General features: G+C 35.4%; 1 protein-coding gene across 3 annotated transcripts in view; it reads right to left on the bottom strand.

The window, feature by feature from the left end:
• Positions 1–24,255, bottom strand: part of LOC138125425 (BMP-binding endothelial regulator protein-like) — a 53,352-nt gene that overhangs the window by 10,647 nt on the left and 18,450 nt on the right. For 2 of the 3 annotated variants that reach the window (XM_069040725.1, XM_069040723.1), the window contains exon 4: positions 5,646–5,734. The exons of the other annotated variant lie outside the window; for it this stretch is intronic. In XM_069040725.1, the coding sequence (XP_068896826.1) occupies positions 5,646–5,734 (89 nt within the window). The remainder of the gene's footprint in view (positions 1–5,645; positions 5,735–24,255) is intronic. 3 annotated transcript variants of the gene reach the window in all.

The raw sequence follows: 24,255 nt of genomic DNA, 5'->3' as shown, positions 1-24,255 counted from the left end.
ATGTTTTCGAATCATGTTTGTGAAATAGTTATATTGCCGACTTTGATTATTAAGAATCTCCAATTTAGAAATATTTTTATTTTGCCAACATAATTCAACAAGTGGTGGAGATTTAGAATTGAGACAAACTATACCTATATCAAGAGTCCTGAGGATCTATAATAATTTTATTGTGTCGAAATATGTCGAGTCGTTCAAGCCGTCAAATCAGATGTCAACAGTCAAATGTCAAATTATTAAATCTTAGCATCAGCTGTGACTTCGAGGTGTTAGTTGTTTAGCTTGTAATTTTCTTCAGTTTTTTTATATTCTAATTACTGTTCATCTTACAACAACCTATTAAAAACCTGTCATTAATTGACTTACATAACCTCTGTTTTTCTATTTTGTACCACAATATGCTACAGAACGGCAAAAATCAAATATATTCGAATTCCACAGGACTCTTGTCTTGATATACGTTCTTTTATAGACACTTTGTAGCTATTTCCAGTTAAAACAAAATAAAGTTAACGTTTTTACTACATATTTAGAGAGATATTGCAATACTGTTAGCAGTATTTAGAAAGACGTTATTTTGACATCTAAGTGTCAATTTTTAGCACGTAGACGATTACGCTTTACGTAAATTGCGAAAGTATACCGGAAGACGTTAACGTTATTTTTGACATTTCTCATATGTCAACAGTTTGACAATTAAAAAAAGTATGAGTGCAGTTTGACCGAAATAAGTTAGAAATAACTGATGATTGATTCTTCAATATCATCGTCATTTGCACCACCTAAAATTGCAGCTTCTAAGATTTCGTCCATTTTTGACACTACTTGTCAACTTTTAATGTCTTTTAATGACGTTAACGCCTTGATAAATTGCAATAACTTTAAATCACTATGCCCGTATTCACCAACGCCAGTTAAAGTTAACCGTAGGTTAAATTATACGAAAACATTGTTATAACACTAGGTAACTAAAGTAACGAAGTATTTTAACCTACAGTTAACGTTAACTGTCGTTGGTGAATACGGCCGTATGCAGTTAAAGTGTAGCGTTATTTCATAGCGCATGCATTTATTAACCTATTACTTAAACAAAAGTTGAATTCAATATCTCTCTAATTGAAAGACCATTTGACAAAAATGTTTTTACTAGTCTTGTAAACTGCGTTGAATAAGTAAGGTTCAATGTTTTAAGAAGATAAACTAAATTAAGGATGTTGGAAAAAATAGGATTCTTGTTCTGTATTATGGAACAGTGAGCAAGGACAAAATTGGAGCTTGCACTTTAAGAAATTGATGAACACCGGAAAATAGGTCGGCTATGTATGTAGGTACTCGTATGCTAAAATTTTCCAATAGATAAGTTTTCAGAAGAAGAATTTCCGGTCTTACTCTTGTCACAGATGACAAAAAGAATTTAAGGGTCTCTACATCTGTAGACACTGTCATAAATCACTCAAGAAAAGAAACTAGTAAACTATATTTTGAAGATGGACTCGATTTTCCGCAAATTACTGTCAAGGGAATTGAAGAGTGTTGTTGTTCAGTTGGCTGGAAAAAAAACTATAGACGACAATCTTGGGGAACGAGAATGGCTGTAGTAATTTTTGAAGAGGAATCCGCAAGTTAAACCTGCCAGCACCAAAACAAGTTTGGTGGCAAGATCAATGGGATTCCATTCTGTTGTCAGAAAATGTTTCGATTTACTAGAGGAAGTACACGCTCACAGGAGATAAGATAGCCAGTGTCGACGAGACTAGTATTTCAGTTGGAAAATGTAAAGGAGGAATCGTAGTTCAAAGAGCTCTAAAAAACCAGTTGGAGCTCTGTCAAGTGCACAAAGAGAGAAAACCGACGTTTATATGAGTGCCAGTGGAAACTATGTGTGATGCTTCTTCATATTTTGCGGCATGAAAATCAAAGACGACTCCCTTTCGCAGGGACGGAGAGACTTCACCAGATTCAACCAGGTCTGGCATTCCAGCGGCTGGTTGCAGATTGATACATGTATTTTTTTCAATGGTTTAAAAACTTCACACAATGGCCACATGCTTCAAAAGAAAACAGTGTTTTACTATTACATGGTGACCATGTAATACGTGAGAATTCCCTACGGGAAATGTAACAGTTATTCTACAGATTTCTTGTGATTATTTTATGATTTTCATAACACTGTATACATCGGTGGAAAACCTTCGATTGATGAAATCATTAACATTCAGGTTGCACAATATACCTACCAAAAAAATATTGTTCCACTCATTACAGAACAATTTTACAAAGAGATAATACATAGTTTCTGTGCTATTAAATCCGAATATATTTACGTACATTGATTTTCTTCCTTGTTACTAACGTTCCATTAGTTGAAGAAGGAAAAGATACTTCAAAATCTACTAGAGATAATTCGAGGAATGGTTTTTTTATCGAGACAATCTAAAGCTCCGAACAAAACCAATTATACTTTGAAATCTACTCGAAGCAGCTTTTTTTAATTTCTGGAATTAATTTGTTCAGCTCCGAGGATTAATCATGCCAGGGACGATAAAAAATTAGTGGAAAAATAGCGATAGAAAAATACTCTCCTTCTAAGTAGAATTTGAATAAAAAGGAAAACGAGTCAATCAAATTGAAGAAACGCGAGAAATAGGGGGAACAGACAACAGTAAAGAATAAAGCATCAAGTAAAGATGACTATAACTGTTTGAATTTCGAGGAATTGCATGCCATACCCATAGAAACAAATGTCGAAAAAAAAAACAATATACAACAATTCTTTACTTCGAAAAAAACAATAAAAAGGGGAACACATAGGAAGATTATAACAAGTGTTCAATTAAAATGTTCATCAAGTTGGCTTTGACTTTATTTTTTAAAAGACAAAAACATCGTAAATTAAGTTGGTTAGACAAAGATAGCGACAAAGATCAAAGCCAATTTGATGAGCTTTTCAATTGAACACGTGTTATTTAAAATGAACGATTCCTTTCGTTGCATTGTTCTTGTTTGAACATCGTACATGTCTCAAATTATTAACGAGCTGAACTTCCAAAATATGTATTCAGGGTATTTCACGAGTGATAATAATGAGCCCGGCGGGATTGAAAATGCAACCCATAATACATTTCCAAAGTTAACGTGGCTATTTTAAATATCGTATTGTTTTAAAATGAAATTACGAATCCATGATGACTTTGCTTTCAATAATTTTATTTGTCACAACTGACATTTACGAGAAAGTTAAAATACGACGATTAAAATGATTTCGAACGATGAGAAAAAAGACATGATCCTCATTTATGATGAATGTAATAAAAATGCTTCTGCCGTTGCGCGTTTATCCAGATAATAAACATTTTCCAAAAAACCCTTCGTTTTTTCACAATTTCATTTAAACCAGTGAATGACGTTTATGTCAAAATTTACGTAACTGGACAGCTAACTATGTTTTATGTTTTTTAAACGAAAAAACAATGATCCCCTTAACTTTGGAAATGTATTGCGAGTTGCATTTTCAATTCCGTCGGTTCTAGGTTTTATCATAAATATTTATATTAAAGTACATACATATTTCAAAAGAACAAAATCAGCCAGAACAATAACTCCTTTGCACGAGTTTGCTACAAACATTGCTAGAGGCCCTTTCATTCTTACAATTAGATCAATTAGGAAAAAACCCATGTAATAAACCTCTAAAAAAATTAACTTTCATACATTATATCATTGTTAGCTTTGTTGAGTTTTAACTAGCTGCGTTCAAAGGTTTTTTTTTTAGTTTACACTTGATTATTTACTGACCACAATTAATACACACAGACCAAGTTGTGTTCTAAAAATATTTAAAAATGAGAAACTAGTTCAGACAGCGATTAGTTTATTAAATTAATTAAAAATAACGACTGCAAATGTACAATTAGATTACTATTTGTTCTTTACTTTATTGATATTTTCTTGAACAAATCATTAAAATTTGAACACCATCATGACCGAAATAGTTATATTCATCTATACTTTCGATAAAATAACTTGTTTCTTACAAATCACGGGACATGTTTACCTAAGAATTATAAAAATTTTACGAAAACAAATAATCTTAATTAATTAATCGTCAAGGTTATAAAGATATACATAATATTGAAAAATATTATTCAGAATGTAAAGATATAGATGATTACGAGTACATATACCTATGTCAAGTAAAGCTGGAGTATAAGTAAATGGAACAACGAAAACTTCAGAAATGTGAAGGCAGTGAAGGTAATAAGAATATAAAAAACTGAATAGTAGAAACAGGATATTCAAATATTCAAATATTATAAAGATAAAAAAATTACTGAAAAAAACGGAATTGCTGAAGTAAGTTGCAAGAAACAGTAGTTTTCTACAATAATAAGTAGGATAGGATATAGGAACCACAAAAGAAATACATACATACTTATTTGAATTTATCAGACGTAAAGACCCATATTAATACATATCTGATTTTCCATAATTTAAAAGCAGGTAAGCAGAAAATTGAATTGAATGTCGCAAAAAGTAGAAACTAAATGAATCGAGCGAAAAACTTGCAGAAGCTGAATTAAAATCGAGAGTGATCCAGTTATGTAGTGCTGTGCGATAAAGAATGAAAATGGAAATCCATCAATCAACCCACATAAGTAGACTCTATTTATAGATACCTATTTGTTCACGATAATCGGCTGCAGCGACTTATATTTTTATTATTCGCAGATTGGAACACAATAATAAACAAGGATGTAAACGGCAAACTTCCGCGGATGATAAGTGGTGTTTCCTTCATTTTTATCATCCATTCTGACGGCCGCCAACCACCGCCGCAGCCAGAAAGTGAAGTGGCTTCTGTGGTGTTCGAAAACAATAAACAAAACAAACAATAAAAAAAAATAAACAATCTCGTTGTCACCGGCTTTCTAAGAACGACGGTGTATTGCTTACATACGTGGTATTTCCGGTACAAATGTAATCCTGTAATAAGCGCGACCTCAGTGCGATAGAGCATTTATATCAATAATACAAAAACCAGTTTCCGATTGTAAACAAGAAGGTAAATTGCGGCGAAGCGGAGACCGTAGAGTTTGTTACATTTTTCCAAAGGCCGAAGGATTATCGAGGTTGCGAAATCGCAATTTGTTAATCGGCAATGGGAGGGACGCAATTTCGAGTGCGTTTATGAAGCGTGATATTTAAATTTGGTAATTAATCAAAAAGAAAGTTCAATGTATCTCTCCCATGGTCATCCACCTGTTAACCTAAAAACAAAAAGGAGCGATCAAGAAACGCCTGTTGTTGGCAGCAACACTTCACGCCGTCAAAATGTCAATCAAACCAACAGGTATGTCAACAATATTGTCATCGAGAGATTTACGTCGGACGAAATATTTACACAAGAATAGTAAATACTCGACCGGGACCGAAACAACGGCGGTAATTAAATGGCGAGACGTTGTACCCAGCAACGGATTTGAGTTATGGTCTGTTGTTCGTAAAACCAGTTGCAGAATTCGTAAACAAAATTAATAACTCTTATAAAAACGCGCGGTGTAGAATTACGGTGATGATATGTGAGGAATTTCGAGAATGCCTCCGCAAGAATTATAATGCTCCGACGTCCAATTCCCGAGGATTACCTTGCATATACAGGAGAAACAATTGTGTTTGTCTATGTGGTCGACGGACACCGGGTCCCCTTCGTTCTGGCAGTGCGCTCTTTTGCCCTCTGCAAAAGAAATTCACTGGATTAGAAGAATCGACGTGGAGGCAAAAAATTGTTATTAACGTTCCGTCATGCAGGAGCTTTATAGGCTTATTATCGTGATTGCAAGGAGCGAGCTCTTCCTTATCAGGAAATTTATGTTGAAATTGATAGTTATTATGTCTTAATGAAGACCATAACAGTAAAAGGCACCAATCGACAAGTGCCAGTTGCTCGAGCGCGCTCCGTAATATCCTGGAAGTTTGCCGCAGATGACCGTTCAGAGGCCGATGCTGTTGCCCCTCAATCTCGCTCGTTGTACGTGCAAGCTCAAGAAAAAAAACATTAAATAAACCCTAAGGGAGTTAATTGGAGAAGGTCTCAACAGAGCCGTGGAAAAAAACAACCGGCATCTAATGGCGCTCCTTGGAAACAACCTGGACTACCACACACTCAGCAGTTGTAAATTATTGTCAGCAAAAGAGGTTAACCGACTAGGTGCTCAAATTTATCTCAGACGGAAAGGTCACAACGGTTTATTCATTTTGACAGAGATTACTCCCAACTCGTACATCGTACCTCAGAAGATCAGTATTGGGCCTAAACTATATAAATAAACTATCCAAAAATAAATAGGGAATTTTTTCTTTTTTGAATTTTTTATAAACTACAGTTTAAAATTTGTAATGAAATGTATCAATAAGGAGAGGATTTTTACCAAATGTAATGTTTCAAATACATGTAACATTTTATATTTATCTAGTGTTTAGGAATATGTATATGGGAGGATTGGGGCAATTATTTTGCTTTCCAAGAAAAATTGTGGAATTCCCTATTCATTTTTGCCTAGTTTATTTAGAATTTTCAGTACCATTTTGTATAGTTCATTCAAAAATCAAAAAACCACCACATGTTGCTTTATGTTTAAAAAACCCTACTTAGTTATTTTTTCATACTATGTTGGTAACTATAAATTTTGAGTTGACATTTATTTGATTCAAAATAAAAATTAAATTGCTTTGAATTTCGTTCAAATTGTTTTATTATTGCTCAGCACGTTTCATAATTCTTATTCTTTTTACTTAAACACAAAAAAACACTTAATAAATAAATACTCGTATGTACTGTCGCGAGCAATAAATTTTGGTCGTCAATGTCATTTCAAAATTTGGTTAGATTGTCACAAATTTAAAAAATTTCCCTGCCTGATTATGCGAGAAAAAATGACAATTAATGTCATACAACATGATGATAGGTTATGATATTTACGACTGTTTTACAATGGAGCATTTTCGATTGCGTCAAAGAATGACCTTGACGACCAAAATTTATTGCTCGCGACTGTACGTAACTTCAAAATTACAATTCTCACCAAATTTTACACTAGACAGCGTTGCCGATAGTAATTATCGAGCAAAATGCGACGTTGGTGGTTTTTTTTGATTTTTGAATGGACATATTTTAATGTCTGATGATGTCTTATGGTACACTAGGTTTACAAAAAAATTATATCCATATATCTAAATTTAAAAACAATACGTAAATTATGACTCCTTACACCAGTGGCGTAACTAAAAGTTATTCGTACTTCTATTTCTACAAGACAATATGTAAGATAATAAATTTTTATTTTATTTTGTAACATTTACTAATTGGATGCTCAACCCTTAATGCAAAATAAATCCCAAGAGTATAACTTTCTTGATTTTGTGTTCGCAAATTGTATTTATACGAATACTTTTTCAGAAACCTATGAAGTCTACTTGACTTAGAAACACCTCGAAGTACAATTAAATTTGGTTTGCACTGCAGAATTAACAATTTTTAGTCGAAGACGACTGACTCCAGAAGTGTAGTCCCGGGGGGGCCGTCGATTGTCCCTCTAGTAATTACGCCACTGTTTCCGGAAGAAAAAAAATGCATTTGAGAGTCATTAATTACTTTCACCTTTGTAATATAAGTTCATAAATTATACCTACTCATAATTCATTTTTCATTTATTTTTAAAAAGCATAAAATACGAGTATGTATGTGTATGTAGTATTTAGTATACTTAGATTAGACAGTTAGTATATAAAATGAATAGATTAATAATACACGTATACTTTTTCCCTTTAAAACTGTCTTCTTACAACATACTATCCGTTTATTAAACTCCCGCACTGTTATTTCATAGAAATCTGCAAAAGTGCAAAATAAAACATTTTCTCAGCCGAAAAATCTAACACAAATGTCGTGCGGTGGGTATTTTACATCGCTCCAAATAATCAGGCACTCGGCTTTGTGGCGTGCCTGAAACCTAGTTGTCGCGCTCTAAAATACACCTACCACACTCATCAGAGTGCGGTATGTAGGTGTATTTTAAAATATTTACATTAGTAAATAACTATTTCAAACGTTTACAACTAATTTCTTTGATTTTTTTTCACAGTAGTAAAATATTCGATAATCTGTTTCCTTTAACATTCATATTTCCTTTAGAATTTTTTAAATACCTAAATGTGGTGTGGGTAGAGAAGTATCTTCCGAGATAACTGTTTTACAACTAGTACAACAAATTCGAGTTGGAGAAGCTTTCACTTAGTATGAAGATTTACGTGAAAGAACACCAAATATAGACGCTATTCGAAGTAATAGAAGAGGATCTATTGAATTATAAGAGGTTCCTTGAACCAAGACACGAAAAATTTGTGCTATTTGGTTCCCTTGATTTACTAGAGAATCAAAAGAAACAACGCGTCGAATGGTACAAAGAACTTTTACTTCTAAGACAATCTAAAGCATCTAACAGCTGAAATTTGTATATAGCATTTAAATCTGATGTTTTCAGAAGACCGGTCAAAGTTTTTCTCTCAAAATCTGGACCTAAAATACGTAGAGTTTTTCATTTCTCGAAAGACACTCATTGACAAAAGTGAATTATTTTTATTACCCAATCCATTGGACTTGTGTTTGTTGTTAAATAAATTACATTCCCATGGAAGATGTTTATAACATAGTAACGGGTGTTCATTTAAATTTTTCCTCAAAGTAGGCGTTGAAGAGTCGTTTATGAACGCACCACGGATTACGATCACAGATCAGCTATTTAAATCTAACCTCACTTTTTGCGTTGTTTGTGTTTTTATTCTGCAGACTGACGAGTGATGCGTTCACAATCGACTCTTCAACGCCAAATTTGAGGATAAATTTAAATCAGCTTAATGGGTCAGACATTAAAGGAATGTGTTGCAATATAAATAACAAAACAATTTAAAACCAAAACTCTTAAGCTAGTTTGACACGATGCTAAATTTTGTAGAAAATTTGTTAGAAAATGAGAGAGACCCTCGATCAGGACCAATGAACGATCAGGAGTAACAAAGACAGACTATGATGCTGATCGTTCATTGGTCCTGATCGAGGGTCTCTCTCATTTTCTAACAAATTTTCTATAAAATTTAGCATCGTGTCAAACTAGCTTAAGAAAAAATATTTTGTGTTCAAATTGAAATTGATGAGATTCAAATCCAAATTTGTCCTTTCCCGTTTCATCACAACAGCTGTGATTGTATTTGCAATGTTAATCAGATAATTTAAGTGTTACATCATAAAATACCTCACACCTGCAATAACTAGCCGATACAGTGTTGTGTATCAGAAAATAATTAATAATTTCAGCAAGTAGGTAACGAGTGTTCAAATAAATTTGTGGTCAGCAGGCCGTGGTTTTTCTCTCTCTATTCCACACGTAGGTCAACTTTTCACTTGACAAATCCTTCAGATACGTAACCTCATTTTGATCATATCTTCACATATTGTGATAAACGACTAACTGAAGTTTTTGGTTCATTTCATATTATTTCCCAAATTTTTCGGCTTCCACTCTTTAATCCTATGCTTCTTGTTTCACGAAATATTTAATGGGACACGTTAACGGAAACAAAAGGCCACTCGATCATAAATTTTGTTGAACACACGTTATACGCATCCATATCAGGTGCAATTTGATTGCGCGGCCTGAATGCCGTGTCGAAAAACTCCACTATCTATTACGACTGGGTTTCAGCGATGCGACAATGGGCGAGTGCATCGAAATTCCTGTAATGCTGACAAACAATTCATCTGGAGCACGGCCACGAATTCCGAAAATTCAGATGGGATACCAGAAATTCCGACAGACAATATAGAGAGAGTTAAGATATCTGGAATTCTCGAACGACAACAATAAATTAGACGAAAAATTTCGAAATTTGTTACAACACGATCGCATTTACTCGGATCGTGTTGTACGTCAGCGTCAAATTAAGCCTGAAAATGAAACGATTACGTGTTCACTAAGCCGGAGCTAATTGAGCGAGGTATCGATTGATTCGGATGGAATTTTGAGGGCCCAGTTCGGACGAATTCCGGATTGTCCGAACAGATCGGGACAGCGAGAAACCGAAAGTCCGGCATCCGTTTTGTGGTTTTCCGCGATTTCACCAGGTCCGCCGGTGACGGAGGCGATTTCAGCGTGGCCGAGAATCCGCGAGGTTAACGGCCCCGTGGCAGTTGACCCAGCCGGACAAATGATCTTGAACGTACGCACGGACCTTGAGAGTAGTGCCAACATTTCCACCTACGTTATTACGTAACCAATCGGATTGACCCAAATTGTAAAAAAAGCAGAACATCCTGAAAATGGCTGAAAAATGCTAATGCGCCAGCCGGAACACCTGTTAACTGACACCGACATATTTCTCTCTACACCTGCGGATGGGATCGCGTTTGGCCGAATAGCCAAATGGGAAAATATCTCCACGTTGAATCACTAATTCCGTTTTGATAACCTTAAATGTGTTTTCATTGTCCAGTTTTTTTTCTCGGTCACGGTTCATCCCTCCGATGGTGCTTTTGATTCTCTCGTGATTTTCAAAAGTTTGTTTTAATTTGTTAAAAGCATCCTTTCAATCTCGACCGGCTTTTTATATTATTTATCATTGTTTCCAGGTACTCCAGGCTCGAAGTTTGCTTTTACCTAAACTATCGGATAACAAAAGGAAAAACCTTTCCGACATTCGCAAAGATTTCATAATGTGGAAACTCGGTTGTGATAATAATAACGTTTTGCCTTCACAAAGTTCAAACAAAATCTGAATCAAATCGACAAGTTGATCGATCATCCTAGCGGTCCAGTTCGCAAATCGTGAATGAAATTTTGTTTGGTCAATACAGACAAATTGATGTTACTATGCAGTGGAAAATATTCGCTAAAAATCGTTAAAATACACAACATGCAATAAGGTGTGGTCAGTAAACAGCCAGAACGAGTTTATACAGTGCGTCTAAAAAAATTTCTCATCCAGTATTCATTTCAGATGTTTTTTTTTTAACCCCAAAATTCACGAGACGCAAATTATTTTAGACATTATGTTAAAAAAATATTTTAACCAGTTAAAGTTCTTTTTTTTAAACAGTTGTCAGAATGTTGTCATGTTGGTATGAGCCACAAGTCATTAGATGTTTTTAGGTTGGCAACGTAAAATGTCAATTATATGTCAACCATTTTGATGACAAGACGCTTGCGCTACTGAAGCCGTAATTGCTTTTAAATTTAAAATAAAAAATAAAATTAGTTTCCGAAAGCAAGGATCTGGACGGCTCCTAAGACAACGAGAAAAATTAGCTATGATTAGATTATATGAAGAAATGTGGGGACTTACATAACCTCAAACCTGATCGAGGGAGATTTTTCGATACAGGTGTTCCGAAACGAAAGGTTTTGGGGTGGTCCTTGAACCTTGATGGAATTTTGACGGTTAAGCCAAAGTCTTACAGCAAATACTATGCACTTGTCCAAAGTGATCAAAAAGAAAGCAAATCCAAGCAGGCGTTGCAAATTATCGGTCACGTCGTAGCGGAATCCTGTGCAAATGCATGGGCGTAGACAATTTGTGGTCTCAAACGCTACTTAATAACAAATCATTTCTCATGAATTTCAGACGTTGTAATAATGCATTTTATTATTATTATCTGATAATGGAGAAAATTTGTAAAATAAACACACAACTAGTTTTATTGCCAAACGTGACGCCATTGGTAAGCAGATTTTTGGGTGAAATGTCAAACAAACGTCAGTTTTAAACCAACGGTGTTGGTGTTAACCTTGAAAAAAAGTTTTCGATTTCGGCAAAGTTGCTTGTAATTGTAAGCAAAAATTATCTTAGAATAAGTAGTAAAATTAGTTTTACCATTGAAGTTAAAGCATTAATTATTAATAATTAATTAATTAATAATAGATTTTTTGAGAGGTATGCAACCAATAAAACGACCATGTATAGCAAGTACACATATGTATGTGTACGATTAAGCTAAGACAGACGTTTCAATAAAAGTAAAGATGAGGTAGCACTCTTGATTTGTTTTCTTGTTGATCACTCGGTATGTATGTATTTAATTATTAACATGGCCTGTAATTACACATTAAAAGAACAAACAACAACAAAGAAAGTACAAAAATTATCTGAAATAACCTTCATTACAATCTTGTATTAATAATTAAATTACAATGGAAATTTGCCGGAAAGCTTTTAAACAAAGAGCTTTCAACTCACCAGTCGTTTTCAGAATAAGAATATCAGGAGGAATTAAGAACAACTGCTTTAGCAGATGCTCAATCATTCTTCGCTGCAGTTCCTTCTTAAGGTTTCAAAAATTTAGAGGACTTGTTGATGTAAAATGCGAAAGGATTGTAATTTACTTCAAACGAAATGTCCAAAGTCCTAGTGCTTTATGTTTAGAAAATTGTTGATCTGAAGGTAGAAATATTTCGGAATCATAATTTATAAAAAATTTCATGATGCTTGCGTAAAGTATTATTCTTTTATCATTCTCATTGTAAGTGCAAAAAAATTTCAAAAGCTTTCAAAGTTATAAATATGAACACCTAAAATGCATTCACGTTGTTTTGGCATAATGGGAGGCCATGGAAATTTTGCATTTAATGGGGTAGTAAAGATGTCTGTTGAATCAGGTTATGCTTTTCTAAGTTTGAGGTTATAAATAGCGTCAATGTCTAGTGCATTGTTGTCAGTTTTACTAGCTTGCAAAGGAAGACATCGCGGAAAATTCAGCAACATGTTATGTTCATTTTGACGGGTCCGCATGTCAGGCACTTTAGTGACGGAAATCAAACAGTGTGTCCAACGTTAAAAAAATAAATCATGGCCTCCCATTATGCCAAAACAACGTGAACGGAGTTTAAGTACAGCTAGGTTATTTTGTAATGATGGCTTATTTATTAGATCAGAAGTAAAAAAAGTATGTATTTCAGACAGTCTAAATAAAAAACATGAATATAAAACTCTACTACAAAAAATAGTAATTTTGTTAAAAGAAAGATCATCACTTGTAACTACACGAGACAAAATATTTACCGTACAAAATGAATTTAGTTGTCGTGAGCTACACTGAAACCGACTTCAAATTGTTGGGGAATATTTTCGATATCGAGAGATTTCAGCCGTGAAAGAGTCCGTTTTATTCAAGCACAAATATCTTGAACAGACAACTATTAATAATACTGACTGGTGAATTATGTGGGAATCTTATTGCAAAGTATCCGCTTTGAAGAGAATATGTATAGATTTTTATAACGTCGATGAAATCGGATCCTTCGGCTACTCCTCATTTTATAACCATATTACAAAAAAAAAACGAGTGTCTAATTTGTAGACTCGATAAAACCGTGATTTAATTCCGGGAGAGGTTTTATTTCTGTAATATTAAAACTCTGGCAGACTTCTATAACGAGCCACGATCTGATTAAACTCCGTCAGTCCACATTAATAACCCCGTGGAGACAAAGTGAAAAAAATGACTTTCGTTTGATGTAAGTTCGAGCGTTTATTAAAAATTAAATCCTAGTTATAAATAATACGATTAGCGAAAATGCCGACGTAGATCAGATTTTTTGCCAGTGATAACAGTACCCGAAGACATCAGGTGGGAATCATATAACATTCCCCAGAACAGCTTTGCCACCATTGTAAGTCGCTGACACGTATGATATATTGCGTATCATTATGCAGATCGCAAATTGATATTACGTAATGAATACACGGGCATTAAAAGTCGATGCAAACGCTAAGCCAGAGATCCATATCTAAATAAATGAGAAATTTGTTCGCGATTTTTTCATTTTGTTTCCGTGAAATTATTACGCTTTTATGTAAATACATTTTTAACAATATCTCTCGTATGTCAGGGAACGCGCGGCCCGACGTAGCCAGAGGACCGATTTTCTACAAAATTTTCAACAGACACGCAATTTGCATATTTTAACGAGCCGGACAATTTAATAATCGTTATTCGATAAAAAATGCGCTTTCAACGGCACTCCCGACACGCCGTTACATAAACACCAATTCTAGAAAATTTCGAAATTTTCGAAAAAGTGCTCTGAGCGACGATAAGATCGACTGACATCATCTGATACCGGAAAAATTATTCGAATCAACTGTTGCGATTACCCGTCGGTTATTATACTCAGTTCCGCCCCCAATTTGACACACAATAATGGATTCATTTAATTTGTTTGTCGCAGTTATAAAGTTATCCCAAGAGGTGCTAAAGGATCCTTTCTCTTACAATTACATAATTAAAATACCTATCGATTTTTAACATTCAACACTTCAGCCTTGTTGTGTGTGTTCGAGTGTTCATTTAAATTTATCTTCAAAGTTGGCGCTGAAAAATCGATTGTGAACGCACCACTCGTCAGTCTGCAGAATAAAAACCACGGCCTCCTTGATTTATAAGAAACTCGTCTCTTATCCGGCCTGTCGCATTCGATAAATGTCTGTTTTTGAAAATTCCCCGTATAGTATGTCCATCTAGCGACTTTAATGTGACCCATATATTAGTATATGCAACTAAAAATACGTATGAATAATGACATTTTGTTTAATAAATTGTCAATTTGAAAAACGAAGTGCAGTCGAAACTTTAAAAAATGCCACAAACAAAGAAAAAATGTTGTATTAGTTCACGACATAAAGTTAACATTTCTTATCATAATCTACCCAATGATATCACTTTAAATGCAGCATAGAAGATAGGACTGAGAGATCATACTGGTAATATCATGAGTGCCGCAGAATATGCAAGTAGTAAAATGTTACCAAGATTCCAAAATTTAAGGACCAATGTAAATATTTCAGTCACCTTGCAAGATAGTTCTCTGGAAAAACTAGAAAAATTGTCTTCCTTTACTTATTTGCCAAGAACCAATTTTCAAATTGAGACGGCGGCAACAGCTTTTTTATGAAAATAACGGAGGCAGTCCATGGATGTGATTATTGCTTGTCACATTTACAACATTCAAATTCGAAAAAGAAAATCCCTTTACTGGAATTAATTTATTACTAAGATAGAGGAAGGCTAAGTTACCCCAATGATCAATTTGTGGGTGTAGCATAGTTTGGGAATGAGAAATTGGAATTTTAGCTTCTTCACTTGCAATGGGTTTTGGGAAGGTTAAACATTATAGATAATAATGATGATTTACGGCTATGAGCAGTTCATTCCAGGAGGGACAAACAATCTGCATTTTGCGGATATTTGGCATCCCTTTTTAGTAACTAACAGGTAGATAAACTTACACTATCGTAAATCTTCATTATTATAATCTTTACAATCTACCCATTGCAAGTGAAGAAGCTAAAATTCCAATTTCTCGTTCGCAAACTATACAATTTACAATAATTTCAATAATAGTAGAAATTCTACCAAGCATTCCAAAGGAAAATATAAATTTTGTTTTGAAGAATATCTTGGCCTCAATCTTTCGGGAAATACACTAATTCATTGTCCTGTTCATGGTAAAATGTGAGTGAGACACTTATTTAAAAATTAGAACTTCCTGTCATTGTAAATTTTTGTAACTTGCACTCAGACAAATAAAAAAAAATTATAAAAAAGAAAATTGTTGAAATTAAATTTACCGTTCATAAAAAATCTTTTTCATTTGAGACTTTGAAAAGGTGTCAGATGTATGTGTGCGTTAAAACTGTTGATAAATATTGAAAACACGTCTATAAAACAATAATTTCCTGCAAGGCAGGCAACCAGTAAAACACATAAGCCCCGTATTGTGGCGCACCCTATAAAACAAAAATAATGCCTAGAACTACGAATGCGGCAGGCCGGATAAGAGACGAGTCTCTTATGAATCTAGGAGGCCGTGATAAAAACACAAACAACCGCGCAAAAAGTGAGGTTAGATTTGAACAGCTGATCCGTGATCTGTAATCCGTAGTGCGTTCACAATCGACTCCTCAACGCCTACTTTGAGGATAAATTTAAATGAACACACGATACTTTTATACACAATGTACATTTGCCGAAACAAGGAAAATAAGGATGTTGCTAAATCAATTTTTACCAGAGATAGAACTACAATTTTTTTCCATGATCTTTTTTCCAAAAGAGAATTAAACGACTGCGTAAGTGTACATATGGCTCGAGCAAGATACAGAAATTACTAGAAGTTATTACGCATCCTTAATACATCAGTTGGATATCATTAAAAAAAAAACGATATGGCAAGTTGTCTTAAAACTACTGTTACTTCACAACTTGCGACAGTTGGTGTTCAAGACTTGAATCAATACAAATTCTCATTTAAATCGTTTTATTTCTCTCTTGAGTATTTTTAAAAAATTTAAATAATTTAGAGAAAAAAAAAGAAAATGGAATTTAAGCAGGAGTCTCAGAATTCTACATGTGCTATTTGGGACAAATGTGTGTTTATTCTGTTCGTTTAAAAATGTCTTCGGTGTTCCTTATTCTTTGTAGCAGTTCTTTGTAGAAGTATCTCTTACTTGCGGTTGAGAAAAATAAAAAGTTATCCGAGATCCTCAAAGAATTAACTTCCAAAAGGAACTTGCGTCTTGCAATTCTTAAGAAAATCTGCAGGAGAAAGGTAACGAAATAAAAAAGTACTTCGTATTATCTATTGACGTCCACGGTGATGCAAGAAGTTTTCCGGAAGAATATTACTGCGCGGAGACTAGATTTATATATACCACCCACAAGTCACACCGACAACATTAAAATTGTTAACATGCGAAGTTATGAACACGAACCACAAGTACGACAAGTTCCTTGAACGATGAAATTAACACATCCTCGCAAATACGCTTTCACGTTCGTGTCTAACAAAAATCATCGATTTCGTACCGAATCTCACCACAAAAAACTATGTCTACCGCGAAAAGACATTAAAACCCTCGACCCAACATGTGCACGTACCATACGTGTACAAAGAGAAAAACGACAATAATAAAACTTCAAGCATCCTTTATACTCCGTTTCCACACCGAGTCCCATTTCGTAACACCTAAACTGCCGTGTAAACAAATCCAAGAGCGACGTTATTGTGACGGTCCGCGTAAAATGTTTAACAACTCTTGATGATTGATTAATTTAATGCGTCCTTAAAGTGGCAAGTGCGCGGCTGGACCGTTCGGACATTCCTGCAACGGCACTACGGATAACAGGTAACAGCCGTACAATCTCTCGTTAAACAGCAGGACGCAGGCCGCGAGGCCAAGGCCGTATGTCGTGCAACTGCAGGTGTGCATCAAGTGAGGTGCATGTATTTTCACTACAAGAACGCTTCACCGCATTACTTTCGAAAATAACCACTCACCGGACCACAAGTGCAACCGGAAAATCGCACCAAACGGCAAGTGGAAGTCGCGTCTTTGCTTAATTCGAGCGAAAAACGCAAGATGAGGACTTGGAGCGGTGTCGATCCTTGAGGAGTCGGCGCCCTCTGGCGCGCCAGTACGGAACGAGGAGTAAAATTGGCGTTTTCGTAGCTGTCACGATAATTTGATAAGGATTAAAAATTAAAATGAATTTGTAATTTAAATAAATCGTTAACACCACGAAAAAATGGGATCAATTATAATAGCATTAAGTTTTTATGCGGATCTGTCAACATACCAGGAGGTTATTGTTAATCAAATTATAATGGCGCTGAATTTAGATTCGCAATTAAGTGTGAGATTTTTAGGTTGGGAAAACGCAGACAAGGTGTGTGCGGTTTAAGAGCAGAACTTATTACAATATCGCCATAAATCAATTAGAAATAAAATAAACCACGTAGCCAGTCACATTGTTATTAAATAATTTAATGCCGAACGCAAAGGTTATAAATAAAGCATTAATAATTGTAAAGGAGACTTGGCTCGAGTTCGAAAATCGGAGAGCCCACTTAACATATGAATTATCATTAATATTACTGTTAATAAAACTTAATTAATTCAAACATAACACCTGCACGATTGCATTTGCATGCGTAACAATGTCGCGCTGGTAATTTTTACTCGGAACTCGTCCAGCGGTACTCGGTTGCAATTAAAGTCCCCCCTTGCGACGTTACGCAACGAATTTCCTCAAAAACACTATTGCCAATTAAAACGCGTAAAAAGTGGCCATAAATAAGTCGGAAAATTAGTACACGGTCGTGTCGTTTAACGCGAAGAAATCAGCCGTGCGGTTTCTAAAATTAGAAGAATCCGAGATCTCTCCGCTTCAATTTGATTTTCTCCATCGAGAGGTTCGAACCAAAATAAGACGTCGTTACGATGACAGGTAGAAAACCCCCATGAGTTTAGGCTATTTCCGAAAGCCGAACCTTAATCTGTCGTTAATGCTTTGACTCATTTGGGCTTATTTTAACCGAAGCGCTCAGACAGCCTCCTCATCATGGGAAAATCTCGATAAACGGCGTAAAATTGTACGTTTGTCGTGCGTTGTATAATCATTTTAAAATTCGTTTCATTGTGTGTGGTACTGCTTTTCTTGCTGCCCATTGTTCTCTGTCAATAAAACTTGTAATAACGCTTCCTCTTCTCTGTTGTTTTACGAACTATAAAACATTTATTTGGTTTTATTCAACATTTATTACGCGCAAGTTTTATCTTGGCTGTGCAGATGCATACTAACCTACCCACAATTAATTAACGTTCGCATTAAATATATAATTATCCTGTGCAAGGAACTATGAAACAATAGCCGGACATTCAATTATTCAATTTCCCAATCGATTCGGAGAAGAGAATTTTATACAATCGCCGCAAATCGAACGCAGTTGCCAATCAATAATGTTTTATCATAACCGCCATCTATTCCTCGGGGGTTTACCGGATTCCTTCGAACGCAGCTAATTATTGTTCTGCGAGCGACTCGCCAAAAGCTCCGATTCCTGCTTCGAGTAATAATTAAGCGCATTGTCGACACCTAACCGGTGCCACAAAAAATCTAACTAATGGTTGCTGATCTGGCTGGAACAATTTAAAATTAAAATTTTAGATTAACGAGAATACAAGACATTTCACTTCTTGAAATTTGTCGTCATTTGTTTAAATGTCAACAGAGTAGCCGGACACTGATGCCCATAAATTAAGACCCAGCAGAAAGCGAACAAATCTGCCAATCAGATAATGGGACGAATTTCGACACAGCAGGAGAATGATCTAAATTTCAATTTTGCAACTAGTGAAGTATAGATTTTCATTATTATTCAACTGCAAGAAGTCTTAACAGGATACGACCATTTAACACAATTCGTTCTTGGCACGCGGCCACAGACATGTCTTGCCGAAGCCCAGCAAGGAAGTGCAGATGGCAGCTTATAATGTTTCATAGAGACTGTACTGACACAGTTCTCCGTGCAAGCAGAAGCTATTTAAAATAAATCGTTGGACAAGCGAAAAATCAAAATTTGGAAAATCTCGCTATGGCAAAACCCACCAACTGGTATGTGGTATCTGTGAGCTATCCAGAAGTTTATGAATTTTTAAGGCGACTGGAAATATTCATATATCATCTACTTAATATGCTAAAAATATTATAATGTATTGAAAAATATGAACGTGCTTGAAAATTCTTACATGTCACAATAGAGGACATTCGATATCCTGAATTATTGCAAAATTCTCAAACGGTCATAGATTAAAATAAAAATTACGGCAGTCGATGTGACGAAGAGGATTCGTCTGGCACCAGAACCATTCGGAACCAGAATTCGAAACGCACCAAACAATTTCGAACTTGAATCGAGTACATAATTACACTTTTTTCGACAATCAACGTCGTCAAATAAACACTTGCACCGGATTCAAGGATAACGGCGCGGTACTGACGCACTCCTGAGACTGAAAATCTCGTTCGCTACTGATCAAAACTCCTCGAGTGTAAATTTGTTGCAGGTACGACGACGGAAACGGTGATTTATGACCGCCTGAGTGAAATATAAGGTTAGCCGATTCGCGATCAGAATCCTCCGAACAATTTATAACAAGTTTGATAAAATCTCGGGTACACAAATCCGTACGGCGCATAATTTAAAACAGTCCATTTGTATTATTAATGATGTTATATTATTTACATGACAGAAATGGTTATCGTATTTTAGTTAACTGTCTTAGCTCGAATGTATCAGAATTTAATTTGAATAAGTCAACGTGAGTTGTGGATATTAAATTAATTGGTTAATTTGAATTTTTGATCCCGGCACGAAAACAAAATCTCTGGAAGCACCTTCGATCCTCGCGCTTTCCTTCCGGACGTCCTTCCTGTTAATGGGGATCTCAAGGGAGCTCGATCTGGAAGAGCGCGCCGGTTTAAAATTAAACCAGAAGCACCTATTGGCCCGTAATTTACGACGCCTCGACCACCGGGTGGTATCAAATTTAATAATCGCATTTATCTACATTATAATACGTTTACGCTTTTAAATATACTTGAGAATCTCGGAGGCTTCGTCCTCCGAAATTTATGGCCGGTAGCGCTTTTGCCGCCGTCGGTCGGACAAAAATCCTGCGCTTCTGACGATTCAATAATCGAGTCGCGAATTTTTCGACTAAAAATAACCGGACAAGTGCTAAATGCGGTTAATGAATAGATTAAGTCTTGTATCATGCGGAGAGTGGCGCGTCCCATGACCTGCGATAATTTCCGACAGAAACAAAGAATCATTATCAGCTTTTACAGTTGTTCTTCGTTGTAATAGAAGAACACCGACGGGCATTCATTTAATTTACTCGCGATAACAAAACAAGCGTAATACAAACAGCTCGTGTCTCATCAAACAATAATCAGGAGGAACGTATAACAGTGTTTTGTAAGCAAACCTAACCGATAGCCGACAGTAAACCACTGCAAACAGCGCGATCAAACAAAAAGGAAAATTTCCGATCGAATTCCGGCACTACGTTGGCAAAAATGACCTCTTGCAGGTGGGGAACAGCCATTAATGTCTGTCGAATTTATTTTTCAAATATTTAATTTGCAATATTTTCGTGTTAAATAACATTCCCTTTCACTTTCGATAAGTTATGGTTAAAATTTTCGTCGAGTTTATTTTCTTATTATTATCTTTGATCAACGCTAATTAGGCAGAAACACTAATTAAATTAATTAAACAATGAGTCGCTGATGTTTTCCACGTCAGGATATTTATCGGCGACGATAAAATTGGGAAAAATTGAGCCAAATTGCGTAATCCCGTGCAATATCGCCCAAGCCCGACACATTACTCACCCAAAGACGTGTTAATTTTAAGAAAAAATAAACGAGATTAGATACCAATTTTGGTTTCGTAAATCCCAAGTGACAAAATAACTTCGAAAAACACTTGGATTACTTTTAATTAGTAAAGAACCGGATTTGGTTATCTGCAATATGTGTCATAATAATTAATGGTTTTTAAGTTAAAAAGTTATTTTCAACAATAACAACAACATCAACTCGGAGGTCAGACTGGAGTTGTGGATCGGTTACCAAAAAGCGGAAAATCTGAAAGAACTGTCCCGACTTATTTGTTTGGTTGATAGATGAGTGTGATAATTTAGCGAAATTAATTGTAAATTAGTCGATACTAATTTATTTTTTGCCGTAGAAAAAAATTACAACAAAACAACTTTCACTGGATTTTAGCGGAAAAGAACGAAGAATTGATTTGGCTCGGAAGGGCTTGAGGCAATCATTAGGAAAAAGGTGTGTGGACGCAAATTAGTCGCACGGAAAGCTCAACTTATTTTTAATTTTAACTAATTTAAGATCTGGTCTAATTTATGAATTGTGTGAATGATTTCAAATAACAACTGACTTGGAGGTTTATTCAGGGCAAAGTATTTGTTCTCCTACAGACTCGAGTAGTAGATTTATGAGTAAAAAAGTGGAGACATCTGAAGGGTGAGTCGATTAAGTAGATCGTAGATCGAGTTTGTTTTGTGCGTACGGGACAGCTTAATGGTGGATGATTAGTTAAATGGTGAAATGTCCATTCTTCTTGCGATAATCATGTTGTGATATCTTGTGATAAGAGTTAGACATCAAGCAAGATAAATCAATGTAGCACCTGAGTATGTTATTAGTGTCTGGAAACTAACTCGCATAGAATGGAAGTATGCCAACCTAACGCGTAATTATGCAAATATCCTCGCATTTTCTCTTTACCACTTGACAACTATTACTTATAATTCACGTGTTACCTGAAATACCTATAATATCAGCGGGCACCATCTTGTGCATTTAATTCTCTAATTTGAAGCTAGAAGCAACGCAAACCTGCTCAAATGTACTGACTGGTCAATCCCTGCCGTCGCCCTGTCAACTATGAATTATGGTCGGTCCGGTTCTGATTTATATACCGATGGAAAAAATTGTCACCGATATAAATTCACTGGTACCACTAGATTTGACGTTATGAATATTTATATGAAATATAGTGGAATTGGGCCGGTCCTGTCCTGATTCGGTCCCACGAGAAAGGTAATCACGTCGTGATATAAAACAAACACAAGGTGTGTCCCGGTCGGCAAGCCAGGTATATTAACTGAAAATTAAAATGTAACCCACCTGAGTGGTCAGTAAATCATAATGGTAATGGGCGGGTTGGTGGACAGGATGACCGGCCGACCACCCGGTCGAAATGAGAACCGCCAAAAGCGCCCTCATGTTATGACTTTATTGTTTCTCTTAATGGGCGATATTTTGACCGGCCGTCTTAAAATTAGAAGCTCTAAAAGGGGCACGATGAGTTGTTAGTTGGATTCTCAGAAGACCGCCGCCGGATCCGCCACAGGAAGTCAAAAATAATGGAACAAACGCCAGAAAGACACGAAAGTCGCAGTTTGAAAAGGGAAAGCCGAAATCGATCAATCATGAAGTGCAGAAAAGAGAAGGAAGGGGAAAAAATGACAAGTGTAGTTAGAAAACCATCCCTTGTAGAAGTTAAAATGGCACAATATTCTCTTTAAAAGAAATTAACCAACCAGGATGATGCACGATGAGTTGAAAATCTGTTGTGTTGAAAAGCAACGATCGACGCGATGGAGGGTGTAGAAAAACTCCAAGAAAATACAATTTAAAAAACCGCTAAAGTAGTCTACACCGTAATAGATGAGGAAACCTGCACACACGTATTTGAACCTCAATCTGAAAACAAGCAACATAAAGGACTCCAATTTAGTACAAAACGTCCATCTAGAAGTGGAATGAAAAAAGATGATTCCTTCTATCTTGTCGAAATCTGGACCCTTTGCAATTGCAATTGATGTTTTGGAGAATCATTGCAGAGTTAATCTAAAATGCTTCCAAAAAGTATTTGAAAATTGTGAATACAGTTTTGCACTGTAGCAAACAAGGCGTTTTTGGAGGTGTCAAGAGTAAAATCATTGGAATGAAAGTGTGTAAAAACATTGTCGAGACTCAGAAAGAGTGAAATTTTTGTTTCGATTCCATTGAATGATGACTACATACGAGTATGTACTTTGAAAAACAAATTAAAAACATTTTTGGAAATATACAATTCGTCTCGTTATATAACGGGTGTTCAAGTGAAAAGTTCATCAAATTGGCTATGAGTTTTTGATGAAAGAAGAGCGAAAAAAGGAGGAAGCCTTCTTTGATAGTTGTCAGTTGTGTTTTGTGACTGTAACGTCTTTTTTTGAGTTGAGTTTCGTTTTCTGTGGAATTGAACTTTAATTAAATTTAATAAATAACATAATTACATAACATTTTTGATTTACAATGCAAAAATTTCCGATAATAATGCGGAATCTGGAAAAGTGCCCCGAATGCTTGCTTAATTAAATTTAATTTCAATTTAATTAATGCACCAAAAACAACTATCCGACCATTGGGTCAGCAAATGAATCTCTGTTGGAACAGCGCACACAATGTTACACAAGAATTTACATCTTTAACCCTACCGTGTCACAGCAGTGCAGGAATTAAAGCCAGCAGATTATCCAAGAAAATTATATCTTGCAATTGGCTTGTCAACAACGTAGGCAGTAGTGTCTTGGTGTGCAATTAATGTTTTCAACATAAAAAACGCATCTAAATTTTCCTCAAATGAAGTGGTTTTGTATTCAATGTTACCAAACATATAGCCAGAGACATGTCCTTCTCTAATTATAAACCTTTTTGATAACCTGGCACTCACCTTACATATAAAATAAATTTGGTCAAAAATGTCACTGCTTAACGTGATCCTAACCTAA

This window comes from Tenebrio molitor, chromosome 3 (assembly GCF_963966145.1).
Source record: "Tenebrio molitor chromosome 3, icTenMoli1.1, whole genome shotgun sequence".
Lineage (NCBI taxonomy): Eukaryota > Metazoa > Arthropoda > Insecta > Coleoptera > Tenebrionidae > Tenebrio > Tenebrio molitor.
The sequence above is the reverse complement of the archived record's forward strand: the minus strand, read 5'-3'. Positions and strand labels throughout refer to the sequence as shown.